Source organism: Artemia franciscana, chromosome 4 (genome assembly GCF_032884065.1).
Source record: "Artemia franciscana chromosome 4, ASM3288406v1, whole genome shotgun sequence".
Classification (NCBI taxonomy): Eukaryota; Metazoa; Arthropoda; class Branchiopoda; order Anostraca; family Artemiidae; genus Artemia; species Artemia franciscana.
Genome location: NC_088866.1, coordinates 42,921,925 through 42,936,955, shown reverse-complemented (window position 1 = coordinate 42,936,955; position 15,031 = coordinate 42,921,925). Strand labels below are relative to the sequence as shown.

The following is a 15,031-nucleotide window of genomic DNA, read 5'->3' as shown; positions in this document are numbered from 1 at the left end:
TATGACGCAATTGCCACTTACCAAGTTAATAGTATCTCAGAAAACTATATGCTGTCCTCCTTTTCTCTCAGGCCCTGTCCAACCCTCCCTCCTCTTGATCCCAGAAAAGATGGTTCACCTCCCCCTTTTTTACGTTCCTCTCATTCCCATCAAGCTCCAAAAACCAAAAAAAAACAAAAAACGCTCGTGTTAGAAATTGTTTTACTTCCCCGAAGTTCCTCGTTACGAACGCAAAAAGTTTGAATTTCGACTAATTGATTGAACTAGAGGTTCACTCTCAGGTACACAAAATTTATATTACTGCCGTAACAGAGGCCGAAGAACAGAATCTTGTCTTATAAAAACTATTAACCACTCCTAATTCATAGAACTTCACCCTCGAATTAATTCTTAAACCTTTAGGTAAAATGGGAGGTGGAATATTATTTTTTGTACGAAATCATCTTTTCCCCAAGCTAATTGATACCCCCAACCTTTCAAATTATGATGAAATCGTTTATATAAGTTTAAGAATCCGAAACTATGTCTGTTTAATTTGATTGTGTTTCCTGTTTTATTATTCCCCAAATCAAATCGCTGCACAAAGACAGTGATTCTACCAGTAACTGCCAGCAGTACAGTAGTGCCAGCAGTACCAGTAGTGTCGACTTTATCATCTCTAGATTGCCGAATGCCCCTTCTACTTTTTAGTAGATGATGCTAACGATCAAAAATTAATTCTCTTTGTAATTCCCTTAATTTAAAATAGCTAGTAAAATACCAAAAATCAATAGAAAGCCTACCCTTAATTTGATTTGCACAAATATGCGAAGTTTCTGTTGCCCACCAGTCCCTTTATTCCTTTTATGGGGAAGCAACCAATTTTTTTTTAATGAAACTTTTCTCCAGTTTTAATCCAACATTTTTGTTGCTCAATTCTCTTGTCGGCTAATTTCCAATGATGGCCTTTCCGATTTTGAAAAAAAAAATGAAAACTAGCTGTCATAGGGAACAATGACATTAATGATAAACTCTATAACTTCCAAAATCTGATTAAAACAAAAGAGACAAATTCCTTTTTATTTGAGGAAATAATTAAATATGTTGTGATGGCAAACCGCAAAGTTGAAAAAGGATAAGAATTAATTAAAACATGGTAAAACACTCGAAACAAACTCACCGCATAAATATATTAAAAAAAACACTTTAATCTATCTCTTCATATTATAAGTACCGAGCCAAGAATTTATTTCCATTAGGCCAAAACAATGGTATAATAGAATAAAGAAATGGATGAAAACTCAAAAGAATATTGAGTTTTACCCAATTTCGTAACTTTCCCTCAATTTGAACTCTCTCAATTTCTCCTTTAATTCGTCCTTACACGCGGAGAAAAAAATAAAGAACAAAAATTACAGCAATGGTCTGCTTGACTTTCCGATTGGACTAACTAAAGCCTTTGCTGACAATCTTTCAAAAGCTTTGTCCTTGTTTTTTAATAAAATCACTTCTACTGTGTAATTTCCCTACGACTTTCATGGTGTCCGATCCATTACACTTAAAATACATTGGTAGAAAAACTATTCAATGAATTTCAAGTTGACCAATTTTTAATTAAAATAATTGCGCCTTTCCTATATAATATAACACTAGTTGTCGAATACCTTAATGTATATTCTGATCCCCTCATCATTTGCTATGATTTGCCCAGGAAACTCTCTTAGGCACAATTTAATTTTTCGAAATGATAAATAAACTTCTTGTCAATTTTTGATATTGATGGAAATTTGTTGATGACTAAATAATCGTAGATATGTGTTTCAAAATTTTAAAAAGTAGCCCAATGGATATCCTGGAACAGATATCCGATGAAGCTGTTACTAATGGCATGGCACCAAACCCTCTAAAGCAAACATTTGTTTTGTTACTTTTATGTGAGTCAGGATTTGTTAGGGGGGGGGGGGGTCAACCGGGTATTCCCCCTCCCGGATATAGCATTGCACATGACTGAATTGAATTGTGAAAGAGGAATCGCAAAATTGACCAAGAAAAATATATTTGAGCTTTCTTAGAATACGTAGGCTTCTCCTTATCTTCATTTTTAACAAATCAATATGGGGCTTCAAAGATAAGTTTTCATCAAGGAACCTTAACAAACAGACATGGTGATGAGCTGATCTACTAATAGAGCGTTTGGACAAATGAATTTCAGATAGTTGAGGATAAACCTGAGGTACGCGAGAAAAAACTAAAAAAACTAAATTTAGTAACCTTTAGGGCAAGAGATTCAGCTTTAAACAGTAGTAGAATTCTCTCAAAGAAGTTCACTAGATTTGTAGGAGCCTCAGAATCCATTCTCTCTGAACTAACAATGGTGCTATTATTGGCAAAGCCACAAGAGAACTCAAAGAAAACAAGCAACGATTATGGCCCCAGGGAAATGTTGGATAACACAGACAACAACATTATAAAGCTTTTTTAATTTCTAACAGTGAAAATTAGAACAATAGCACAAATTGAGCACAGCAGTGGCCCTAGTTTGTCACTTGATACCCTGGTCAACTTTTGAGAACTAACGATCAACAGAAATTATTCTAGCTGAGGAATAAGACTTCAACTAAAGAACTTCACAACCTCTTACACAAAAATGCGAAAATTTAAAGAAGAACAGCGTGTTAACAAATCAAAAGTTTTTCGAACATAAAAAAGCAAAGCAGCACGAACCAAATGTTACTACAGTGCAGAATGAGTATAAACAGAAATGTATGAATGTATGAATTCGTGATTCAGGTAAGCCAGAAGCTGTCTTATAAGACAGACTAGTAGAAATTATACTGGCTAGTTGCAAATAACGAGCGAAAAAGCAATTCATTTAAAAATTGACCATACTTAAACTATAATTTTGTTTGTATAAACCAGGGTTAATAATGGCTTTTCGAAAATATTATTCAATTCCTGAAGTGATTGACGATAAAATTAAGGGAAAAATTCTTCGTTAAAGTCATGAACGTGATAACTTGAATTTGCTGCTATAAACCATAAGCCAGAAACGCTTTCAACTAGCGTGCTGGATTCACATCTATTCTTTTTAAACCGAACCAAAATTGATTTTCATCACTGACAGCCAACGCCAACCATTCCCTTTCAGAGAGAACGGTTTTCATTGCCTGTTAGTGATGAAAATCAATTGTATATGTAGGTCCTAATTATATTATTCTTTTTAAGTTGTACGTTAGTTTTATTATACAAAAGAGGTTTGTAAATTATCTCATTCGAACAGCCCTTGTGAAGTGTAATAAACTTTCTAAGCTAATCTAACACACTAATTTATTCTACTTGAGTAAAAACCTATCTCCAATGACCCCTCAAGTGTCTTTGCTCCCTATCGAGAATTTCTAAAACCCTTATAGTAATTCCAATTTCCCAGCTTCATTCAAAAGATGGAAAAAAAAACTTCCAAACGATGATCTAGACTTTGAAGAGAACAAAATTTATTAGTCTTCAGCTTTTACCTTCCCCTTTGCAAAAATTTCTTGTTTACTACTTTTAAATGATTAAGGAGACAAGGAAATTTGGAGCCCTACTTTGCTCTATGAAGTGTCAGATGGTCCAGTTCAATCGGTCCTGGGTAATCACGGACAGCGTTTTTTTTTCATTAATTTACAAACATTTTCAAAGAAGAAGTTTTAAAGAAAAATTAAGGAGCTGCACTAGACCGAAGACAAGTATAAATAAAGTATAATAATAGCAAACCACAGAATAATATAATAAAATTAGTTTTCAAAATAAAATAAAAGACATATAACATTAAATGAAATCAAGCAGTGTGTTTTTATCTGTCATTAAATAAAAAAACAAGTTTTTTTAAGTGAAAGTAAGGAGCAATATTAAAACTTAAAACGAACAGAAATTGCTCCGTATACAAAAGGGACTGTTCCCTCCTCAATGCCCCGCTCTTTACGCTAAAGTTTGACTCTTTCTCTAAACTCTACTTTTTAAAACAGTAAAAACTTTAGTGTAAAGAGCGGGGCGTTGATGAGGGAACATCCCCTTTTATATACGGAGCAATTTCTGTTCATTTAAGTTTTAATATCGCTCCTTATTTTAAGTTAAAAAACTCATTTTTTTTAATTTAATTTCTGAACGTTTTAAATTAAGGCATGATTTGATTTTGGCTCTCCGCGCATGAATAATTAAAACTTAATTTATTTTTATTGCATAATTAATAATTAATTTTCTTCCTGCATGACAAATTCCTCCATTGAAAGATCCCCCCGCATAACCCCCTCACCTCAATCCCTTCCCCCAGCCAAAAAAATCCCCTGAAAGTGTCTGTACACTTCCCGGTAACCATTACTATGTGTAAACACCGGTCGAAGTTTGTAACTTGCAGCCCCTCCCACGGGGACTGTGGAGGAGTAAGTCATCCCCAAAGACATAGTTATTTGGTTTTTCGACTATGTTGAAATAAATGGCTATCTCAGAATTTTGATACGGTGACTTTGGTTTTTCCCAAAAACCAAAACTTTTTTTTTTTGGCGGGGGGGAGGGGGCCAAGGTAACCTCCAATTTTTTCGGTCACTTAAAAAGGGGACTAGAACTTTTCATTTCCGTTAGAATGAGCCCTCACACGACATTCTAGGACCGTTCGGTCGATACGATGACCCCTGGAAAAAAAACAAAAAACAAAAAAAAACAAACAAACAAATAAACACGCATCCGTGATCTGTCTTGTGGCAAAAAATGCAAAATTCCACATTTTTGTAGATAGATGCTTGTAACTTCTACTGTAGGGTTCACTGATACGCTGAATCTGACGGTGTGATTTTCGTTAAGATGCAATGACTTTTAAGGGGTGTTTTCCCCTATTTTCTAAAATAAGGCAAATTTTCTCAGGCTCCTAACTTTTGATGGATAAGTCTAAACTTAAAGAAACTTATATATTTAAAATAAGCATCAAAATGCGATTATTTTGATGTAACTATTGTTATAAAAATTCCGTTTTTTAGAGTTTCGGTTACTATTGAGCCGGGTCCCTCCTTACTTACAGTTCGTTGTTTGAACTGTTTGATAACATCAAAAAAATATATATCATAATAACCAAGATTACTGAAAAGAGCTAATGAGCGTACACTGACTTTTTAATATAGAATGATATTCATTCCTGTGCGCCTCAGCACTTTTATATTTGTTAACGTCATAAAAGAAAAACAAATTATAATACATTTTGCTCTCACTAAAGCACAAATGACACATAGATCTTTAGAAGGCGTTAGCTCTAGTCCTGTTTGCAGCAATTTTCGGTCGTTTTAAGTTTGACTTGATTATTCGTTTTGAGTCTCGTTTATTCATTGATAATGATTTCTGTTCGTTTCAAGTTTGAATTAAACTTCTACTTCATTTCTGCATCTTCAGTTTAATGTAGCTCTTTTTTTTATTTAAAAAAAAAATGATTTCTGTTCGCTTGTAATCATTTTTTTATTGGTTAATAAAAGCAATATTTGTAAAGTTTTTTTTTCAGTTTTTTTTTTTTGCATAAGGTTTGCATATGTCAGGTTTCGGCTTTCATGTTCAGGAGAATATTTTGTAACAAATTCTAATAACAGTCGTCAAAGAATCAAAATTTTTAGCAAATCCACACTAAAATACAAAAATTTCACGCTCAGAATAAGTACAACCACAACGTTTTTCAAACATGTATTGTTCTTGATAGGCTCCCCTTGGTCTTTCCAAGTAAAATTTATGAAATGTACTTTATCTACCTATTCAATATTCCCTCAAAGTTTCAAATGGGGCTATCGACCGGTAATTTATACCCCTGGCAATAATTGAGACACTTCAGATACGCCATTTTGGCAACCTGTATGCACATTGTGAGTTTTGACTTGGTTCAGATTTCCTTCTCAAAGTTCCTTAAAAAACTTCAATTTGATACCCTTAGGCTTTTCTAGGATTTTGCATATAGGATATTTTGACACCCTGGATGCATATAATACCTCCAGATTTAGTTTAACATATCCCTAAACCTCCCCTGAAAGTTTTAACTTAATATTCTTTGGGGCTCCTGGGATATTATTTACACAAATAAAAATTTGTTATTTCACGAGAGACAGAAAAGCATAAAAGTAACAAATTTAATGAAATGAAAAATTACAAAAGAAAAAATCCAGCAAACTAATTTAAAAAGGTCAAGTAGCATAGGACCAAAAAATAGTCAGACATAAACAACGCCATTTTTGGCACTTGCAAATATATTACAAAAATATGCTTCTGATTTATATTCTCTAAATTGAATTAAACTAATTTTGCACACTTATTTCATGGACACTGAATACTAAAAATAAAATCTTCTTCGTCTTCACTAAGAGGTTCTACAAAATGAGAAATTGAAATACTTGCATTTATGCAAGCTGAATCTAGTGATTCTCCTTTGGTCATCACATAGAAGAAGTAATGGAAATAGTCACCATAAGTTGAGTAATTGAAGCTCCAATTAAATTCTGGTTTAGCATAAATTGGTTTCCTGAAATGTGGCTGAGTGAAAGACAGGGATATGAATTTACCACCCTTGACTAGTATACGCGATATCTGAAAATATTTCAAATAATAAAATATTAATAACAAAATAATTACGAAGATACTAAATAATGTTAAAACTTTTGGGAATTCTTACCTTTCTAACCAGTGTATTTAGAGCACTTTAGAGTCAAACATTTCTTTAATCTTTAGCTTTCTACAAATTATCTTAATCTTATTAGTTTCGGGTGCAAGTATATGGCAATCAAAAAATATGTTTTGGGGAGTTAAAATTTTAACTTCAAAGTTTAAGCTTCAGTTTTACTTTTAGTTAAAAAAAACTAAAAGTTTTTTTTGGACCCATTATTTTCAAATGTATACAAAATCAATTAGCTAAATCAAATTTTAACTTGTCAATTTCGCCTCAGCCAAGCACCAAAAAGATTCTTATTCTTTTGGGCAGATTAGGGGGTAGCAATATCGCACTTATTTGCGATGAAAAATGTCTTTTCATTAAACCTTTTAAAACTTATCAAAAAACTTATTTTCAACAGCTTTATTTTTAATCCCGCCCTTTTGAATGTATGGAAAATGCAAGTGGCTAGACAACCTTTTCGATTTAAGCAATCAATTTTAAAACAACCACCTTGAAATTCATCCACACTTTTCAGCGTTGAAAAACTGTAAAATTCAAGTTAAGGCAAATCTCAAAACAATACACATAAACATTTGTTACATTCAGGATTATCAAAAGAGAGGACTGGGCTAAGGGTAAAACACTTCTCCCTCCGCCCCTGTATGATATATGCATCGACAAAACAGAAATGAATTACAGCTAGTCCCAAATGGTTTTACTGTACTTGATTGTATTCTATTTTACTTGACGAAAAAAGACAATATCATTGAATCCAAAAATATGAGAATCTGGAGACTTTTTAGTCTCAAATCATGGACAATGTGAAGATAAATCGTATTTCAGCCCGTTTTTAGATCATGCTTACAACAGAAAAAACATCTTGTAACACAAAGTTTAGTAAATGCTGCTGTTACTAAATATATTTATTAACTGCTATATGCATTAGCCATATATACAGGACTTTATTTTAGAAGGCTCATCTTTGGGAGGAAGGATGGAAAATCGTAGTATTTCTTTGAATTAACGAGGGGTTAATTGTTAAATATGAATGAAGGAAGCATGATAATAGGAGGACAATTTACAGGGACTAAACTTTGATTGAAAACAAGCAACAACAAAATTACAAGAAAACCGGGATACATCATAGGAAAAGCCAAAAAGATTTCACGTGAGGGGGGGGGGAGAAAGGTGTGGATCTAAGGGCATCATATAGCTTAGATGCTAGGCCTAAACAATTTCCGTGTCAATAGTTCCAACTTTGTTTTTAATATTAGGATACATATTAAGAGCAAAACTAAAAGTACTGGAAGTTAGGCCCATATCTGCTGCCCTTAAACCAAATGCATCGAAGCGTAATCCTCCCTAAGAAAGCATAAATGTCGCATAATCTAAGATAATGTAGAACAGACTATAATGTCACATCCAAAAATAAGACGAACACCAAAGATGTTTTTTTCAAATTTTTCAACCAAACTGAAGAAAAAAATTCCGCACAACAACGGACTACAGACCGTCTGGTGTTTTTGGCTACAATCCTTTGGCATGTGGTGAAGAAAAGACACTCACAAGACATTTGAATTCAAAAGTACGTGGTAACGATTTCCTTTTTTAGATTAAAATAAAAAACTTCCTAATATAAAATAAAAAAATCAAGAGAATGTATTCAACGGTTCGTGGTAACGAACTATAAATAAGGAGCAATGCGTCTCAATAGAGACCGAAACTCTACAAAACGGAATTTTGATAAAAACAAATAAAAGGATTGGCTTATTATATTGCTTCCGAGTACATAACGTTCGTTAAGTTTAGTCTTACGTACCAAAAGCTAAGAGACCTGAAAAAATTTACCTGATTTTCGAAAAAGGGGCGAAACACCTCCTAAAAGTCAAGAAATCTTAATGAAAATCACAACATCAGATTCTGAGTATCTAGGAGCCCTAACACAGAAGTTTCAAGCTTCCATCTGCAAAAATGTGGAATTTTGTATTTTTTTTTGCAAGAAGAAAGATCATGGATGCGTGTTCATTTGTTTTGTTTTCCCCAGGGGTGGTCAAATCGAAACAATTGTCCTAGAATATTGACAAAGGGCTCGTTTGAACGGAAATTAAAAGTTATAGTGTTTTTTTTCAAGTTACCAAAAAGAATAAGGGGCCACCGGTCCCCAGCCCACATTTTAAGGGGCAACTGGCCCCTCTCCTGCCCACATTTTCCATAAAATTCCTATGGTCAAAATTTTGAGATAGCCATTTTTTTTCAACATAGTTGAAAAACCCAGTGACTATGTCTTTGAGGATAACATAAACCCACCCACCCCCACAAACCCTGAGGAAAGGTTTTTAAGACACAAAATTTGCCCATTGTTTACGTCTAGTATCTCTTATTGGGAAGTATACAGAGGTATTTCGGGGAAGGGAAGGGGGAGAATTTTCTGTGCTCAGGAAATTTCCAACGGGGATAATTTTGCGTGGGGAGGAAAGTCTCCGAGGAGAGGTGAACTTTCCTTAGGAAATTTTACACTGGGAGAAATTGCCAAGATTCCTATAGACAAGTCTTTTTATTTGTCTTAGTTTCTATTTGCCGACTCAATTTTACATGTGTAGATATAGAGGAGAATTATCAAGGCAAAATATTTACCGAGCTTGAATTGTCTAGAGTATTTTTCCCTAAAATATTAAATACTTATTGGTTATTGGGAAGTATATAGATTGTTTTTTCGAGGGAAGCATTTTCGGTGTGGGATTGGTTATTTTATACGGGGAGATTTTCACATTGAGAAGGTAGTTTATGGAGGCGAACTTTCCCGAGGAAATTTTTCATGGGGGGAAACTTTGCCAAAATTGATATGCAAATTCTGTTTGAATTTTTCATGAATGATGAGCCAAAGTCAAACTTGCTTCAGTTGAAAAACATCGAGAAATTAAATTGATGAAGAAAAGCTTTTCTTACTGAAAGTAAGGAGTGACACTAAAATTTACAACGAAAAAATATTATACCGTATACGAAAGCAGTTATCCCCTTCTCAACACCTTGCTCTTTACGCTAAAGTTGACTCTCTGTCACAACTTTTTTTTCGAAGATTATAAAAAACTTTAGCATAAGGAGCGAGGTGATGAAGGGGGGAGAGCCCTTGTCAAATACGGAATAATTTCTTTTCATTTTAATGTCGCCCCTTACTTTCACATAAAAGAGAACGGATATATAACGGCAGGTACCTGGGACAGTATTCTATTCATTTTTATCAGAATCTCCGAGTTATAGTGCCAGGGGTCTTTTTCTTTGACAAAAAAAGAATCCAAAGTTGCCTTCTCGAGAATAACGTCAAAAGACTCAAAGCTGAAAAACTCTTCGAGTTTATTGATATCAGCAACAACCCATTTTAAATTGGGATACTCTTGATTCATCTTACCAATCAGAACATCTGAATAATCGGAATTCAAAACATATGTATACCCATTAGCTGAAAGATCATTACCAAGTGAACTGTTGCCGCACCCTAAAATAAAAAGATGACATGATTTGAGAAGCACCAAATATAACTAAATACAAATGTTCTTAAAGCAAAAGCTTCATTTACAGTAATATATTTAAATTCATTTTGACAAACCAATATTTAAACTTACTTTTACATGAAGTAATGAAAAAAACTAATTTTTGGGCTCGATACGATCATAGGAGTCTTTTCTCATCAGTCTCTTCTAGAGACACTGCTGAGGCGTGTTACTGGTAATCATACATACAGTGCCTTTTGATTTAGTTTTATAAGCAAAATCTAGTTTTAAAGCTTAATGAACCAACTGCACAATTTTGGGGGGCTGTCGGGTCCAATATCCACACAGACTCAGTTACTGGAACGTTTTACTGAACGTTTTACGTTTTACTGAACGTTTTACGTTTTACTGAACAATTTGACTGTCTAAAAATTTTGACAGTTTGACAGGATATGTTTGGAAAATGAATGAGCTTGGGAGGATGGCTGCTTGCCCTCTAATCTCTTTTTACTCTTAAAAATAACACTAAACCTTTATGATTTAGTATTATGAGAGAAAAAAAGAGTTTACCTGTCTCAGATACAGAGACAGGCAAACAGGCGGTCAGACACAAAAGCACACAGAGAGAGAGAGAGAAACACAAACATACGGAGACAGACATTGAGACAAGCAAACCGACTGTAAGACACAAAGACACAGAGAAATAAACAGACAGAAACATACATAGACAGGCGAACAGACGGTCTGACACACGGGGACAGAGAAAGATAGAAACACAGACAAAGACAGGTGAGCAGCCGCGTGGCGCAATCTACACACACAAGATAGTAAATTATTTTTACATAGATTGCAGTTTCGGCCCATACATAAGATATGGCTTATGATGTTAGTGCAGGAGTATGCCTTTCTTTTCCCCTTTGCTTCCATTTGAATGCTAATACCAGAAATATGGTGTTACATCAACGGGTAATCTTTAAACACCATCAGTAGGAAGCAGTTGGCCTTCATCATCAGCTAATTGTTTTGTGTTTACATTCTCTTTGAGCACTATCATGTCAAGAAATATTACTCTCGCATATCCACCATCATAACAGTTGACTTTTTTTGGTGCTTCAAAGAAATTTAAAATCTCACTGTCATGAAAATGCACCCATACATTTCCAACAAGATCTCCATTATTTTTTGTTTCATAGTTCAAATATTTGTTTTTGTCAGCATTCAACACTACAATAACTTTATCATGCGCACACACTTTCTTAAATTATTTCGTCTTTACTTTTTCTTGTAAATATGATATAAGAGTTTATCCTTTCAGTTCGCAATTAGTTTAGATCAAAAACATACAATAAACCAACTACTCTCGATGACCAACCATAGAATACCACAGGAGCCGCCGCATAAAACATTGAAAAAATAACAAGTAGTTCAATGAAATATTCTTATTAAAATAATGGCATGTACAATACTATACATCTACATAAAAATAAATATGGCGTAATGTAGTACTCCACAAGCTCTTATCCTACTCAGATTACGGTTCACTTTCCTGTGATTAACATTCAATTTCTTCATGATGTACAGTCAATAACAAAAGGGCATATTCAAATATAATTACACAAGATGATTTTCTTCAAGCAAATAGCAAGAAAAAATCACACGTAATATTGTTGAAATACAAAATGAAAATGGTATACATACGCTACTCGTGATTTTTATTTTAGAAAAACAACATTTATAGTGAATTTTTTTTATAGTTTACTTTTTATTTTTTTTAATTTACTTATTTTTTAATTAAATGATATTTAAATGATTTTATCGGCACCGTTTAATATAATACATTTAAAATCCTTACTTTACATTCACTCAGTGAAGGAAACCTATGATTATGTAAACCATTTTCATTTAACCCGCAAATAAAATTTATTCATAGAATTGTCATGAGAATAGGGAATATTAAGTAGGGGAGAGCAGAGTGCATTGAACCAAATTTCAGTTTTGATTTTTTTTTAGGCAAACCAAAAGACCTTTCAGCAACTTTTTTGCATCAAAAGATAGCTTATTTATCGAGCTACCTCTGAGTAATTTTTTCTGTGTCGTGGGTTAATGCTAAATAATGCACCATCGATTTTACGAGACTTGATTTTTTGGTTCAAACTACCCCACTCCCTGGGTACCGTGAACCATCCCATGGGGCATGATGAACCAGTATGATTTATCTTTTTATTGATTGATCTCAGTTATATAAAAGAACGAAATTATAAAAAATCATCTATATAAAAGTAAAAAACACAAAACATCTTATTTAAGTGAAAATGATGCAAGGTTTATACCAATAGCAAACTTCTCTGATTGGAGGGATGTTCCACCGACAGGAACTGGTTTGGGGAGGCGAAGCACCACGTCAGGCTTCATAACAAATGACACCTCATCCAGTGCTCAATTGCTTCCAACACTTCACTTCAATGTCCAAACTGTTGATGAGCAATACCTTAGCAACAAAGTGTGCCGCCAGTGCCTTTTTCAGAAGTGCAACAAGCACTTAGTTCCGACCTCTATCTCAGCATTTCGCAAACTGTCAATGTCTTCTTCTTCGACATCCATTGTAAGACTATCTTCATTTTCACAATATTCCGGTTCATCCCGTTCCTCTGAACAGCTGTCGGACATATAAGAGATAACTTTTCGTGCTTTTACTAAAACTCTGAGTAAGACCCAGCTTACTATGCCCTTATTTGCTGATGATACAACCTTGGTGTATGTTGCCCCTACAGAGGAACTGCTCATGTCAACGATAAATGCAGCAATGAGCAGGATATGTACATGGCTTAAAATAAACCACCTTGACCTGAATATAGATAAGTAAAATTTTGTTATTTTCTCTCGATCTCCGAATTTTTACCCTTGGTTTACAGAAATAATTTCGGAGCGGGGAATTATTAAACGAACAAGATTCACCAAATACCTTGGAATCAATGTTGATGAAATCCTATCATTTAAAGATCATGTGAAGTCAGTTTCGAAAATATTGTCACGTAACTTAGGTATCATGCGGAAATTAAAACATATTTTTCCCCCAAATGTTCTACGATTGTTATATTTTTCCCTGATTCACCCTTTCATTTTGTATTGCTCGTCGATTTGGCTTGGTGCTTTCCCTTCGATAGTTCGTCCAATCCGTGTGATCCAGAATAATGCTATCCGAGTTTTTTGTGGTGTTGGGAATCAGGAGTCTTTGAGGTCTATGTATAGAGATTTAAATATAATGCCTGCGGCTGGATTACGTGATTTTTATACGTTGATTTTTATATATAGGTATTACAGAGGTACCCTTCCTGATTGTTTTACAGGAATATTTTGTGAGAGGTCTGATGTTCACCACCACATTACTCGGATACGAGGTAATGCTGAGGTTCCTCGATTAGTTTCAAGTAGGTCTTCTTTTTCACTTATTTACAGAGCTTCAAAACTTTGGAATAAACTGAGTATAAATATCAAGGAAATAGGTAGCCTTGACCAGTTTAAGTCTGATTTACGTGTGAAGTTGCTCGGTAGGTATGCTTTTGAAACAGATTAACTAAAATAAATTTTACATAGCTTATTCATATGTAACATTTATGTATTTTTTTGTTTTTTTTTGTTGTTGTCTTGGGGTCACGCAAGGGAGTGTATTGTTTATGTTTTTTTTGTTTTGTTTTTTTGTTGATTTCGGTATATGGTCTCATTCTCCATATTTTCTTATTCTCCGTATTGTCTCTTTATTTTCTTTGAATTTAGCACAGCCTCGCAAGCTTCGCTTATGGTGTGCTATTCATTAAGAAATGTTTATTTCGAATAAAATTGTTCTACTACTACTACTACTACTACTCTAAGTGGGCAATTAGCACGATCACTAAATGTGCTCGTGTTCTTACTTCCTGCACTTTTTCTTACTTTTTCTTCTCCCTTTCAATCACGAAAGTAAAACAATTCAAAATAGGGATGATGATGATCTCTATTTTGAACTGTTTTACTTTCGTCATGGAAAGGCAGTGTGGTCTTCGAAGTTACCCTTTCAATCATGTCTGCCATAAGCTGATTCTGAACAGTATCGACTTAACTCTCTTGGAAGCCTTCCCTGGGGCATTTTTCTTAGGGAGAGCTTTGGGATGGGGATGAATGTCTTTAGGAGTCAACATAGTAGCCCTTCCGCTACTACAATCGACAGAGGACGTTGAAGCATCTTAGGCGAAGGATTCAGAAATTCCTTCTTCCTGTAGAGGATCAACAGAATGAATTGCTGACTCACTTCAAGAAGGGTCATCTCTGTCTTTCGTGTGGGCTGCCAAAGAAGAATCTTTGGAGAACGATTCCGGGTTGAAAGACTGGATTCCCGTCTTCTGGAAACCACTCTCGATGTTTATGGGTTGAAATTCTTTTGGGAAAGCAGTTCCTACAATCTGAGCAACGGTATAAATATCAATTACTCTTCCAGGATTGTTTATCATTCAAAAGTTGCAGGCCCTGTTATAAGCTGCTTTGAATGAATAAAAGAACAAAACATCTAATGTATGAAATTTGTTGCTTCTGTGGGGAGGGATAGTGAGTAGATCTATGCCATTGTCTTTGGCAAACTGAAGAGAAGAAAGCGAAATATGGTAGTCGTGGTTGTCCATAACTAGTAAAATCTTCTTCTCTCTGCTACAACCTCAGAACTTCTTGATGTGGGCCAGAAATATAACGAATATTTCTGAAGAGGTCCAGCCACTAGGATTTGCTGCGCCATTCGACCCAGTTGGGACTCCAGTGAGCAAGATCAGCCTGAAATCAACCCACAGGAACACAAGCATAGGGGGGATGGAAGTCCCGAGTGCACTGACAGCAGCAATGACTGTTACCAGAGGCCCACGTTCAGCTCAGGTAGCCTATTCTAACT

At 34.6% G+C, this 15,031-nt stretch overlaps 1 protein-coding gene across 2 annotated transcripts in view; it reads right to left on the bottom strand.

The window, feature by feature from the left end:
* Window positions 1-6,099: 6,099 nt before the first annotated feature.
* The window catches only part of LOC136026457 (EEF1A lysine methyltransferase 4-like), a 44,325-nt gene continuing 35,393 nt past the window's right edge, over window positions 6,100-15,031 (bottom strand). For both annotated transcript variants that reach the window (XM_065703055.1, XM_065703054.1), the window contains exons 2-3: window positions 9,844-10,124; window positions 6,100-6,567 (exon numbers count right to left, since the gene is read on the bottom strand). In XM_065703055.1, the coding sequence (XP_065559127.1) occupies window positions 6,298-6,567; window positions 9,844-10,124 (551 nt within the window). In that variant the 3' untranslated portion in view covers window positions 6,100-6,297. The remainder of the gene's footprint in view (window positions 6,568-9,843; window positions 10,125-15,031) is intronic.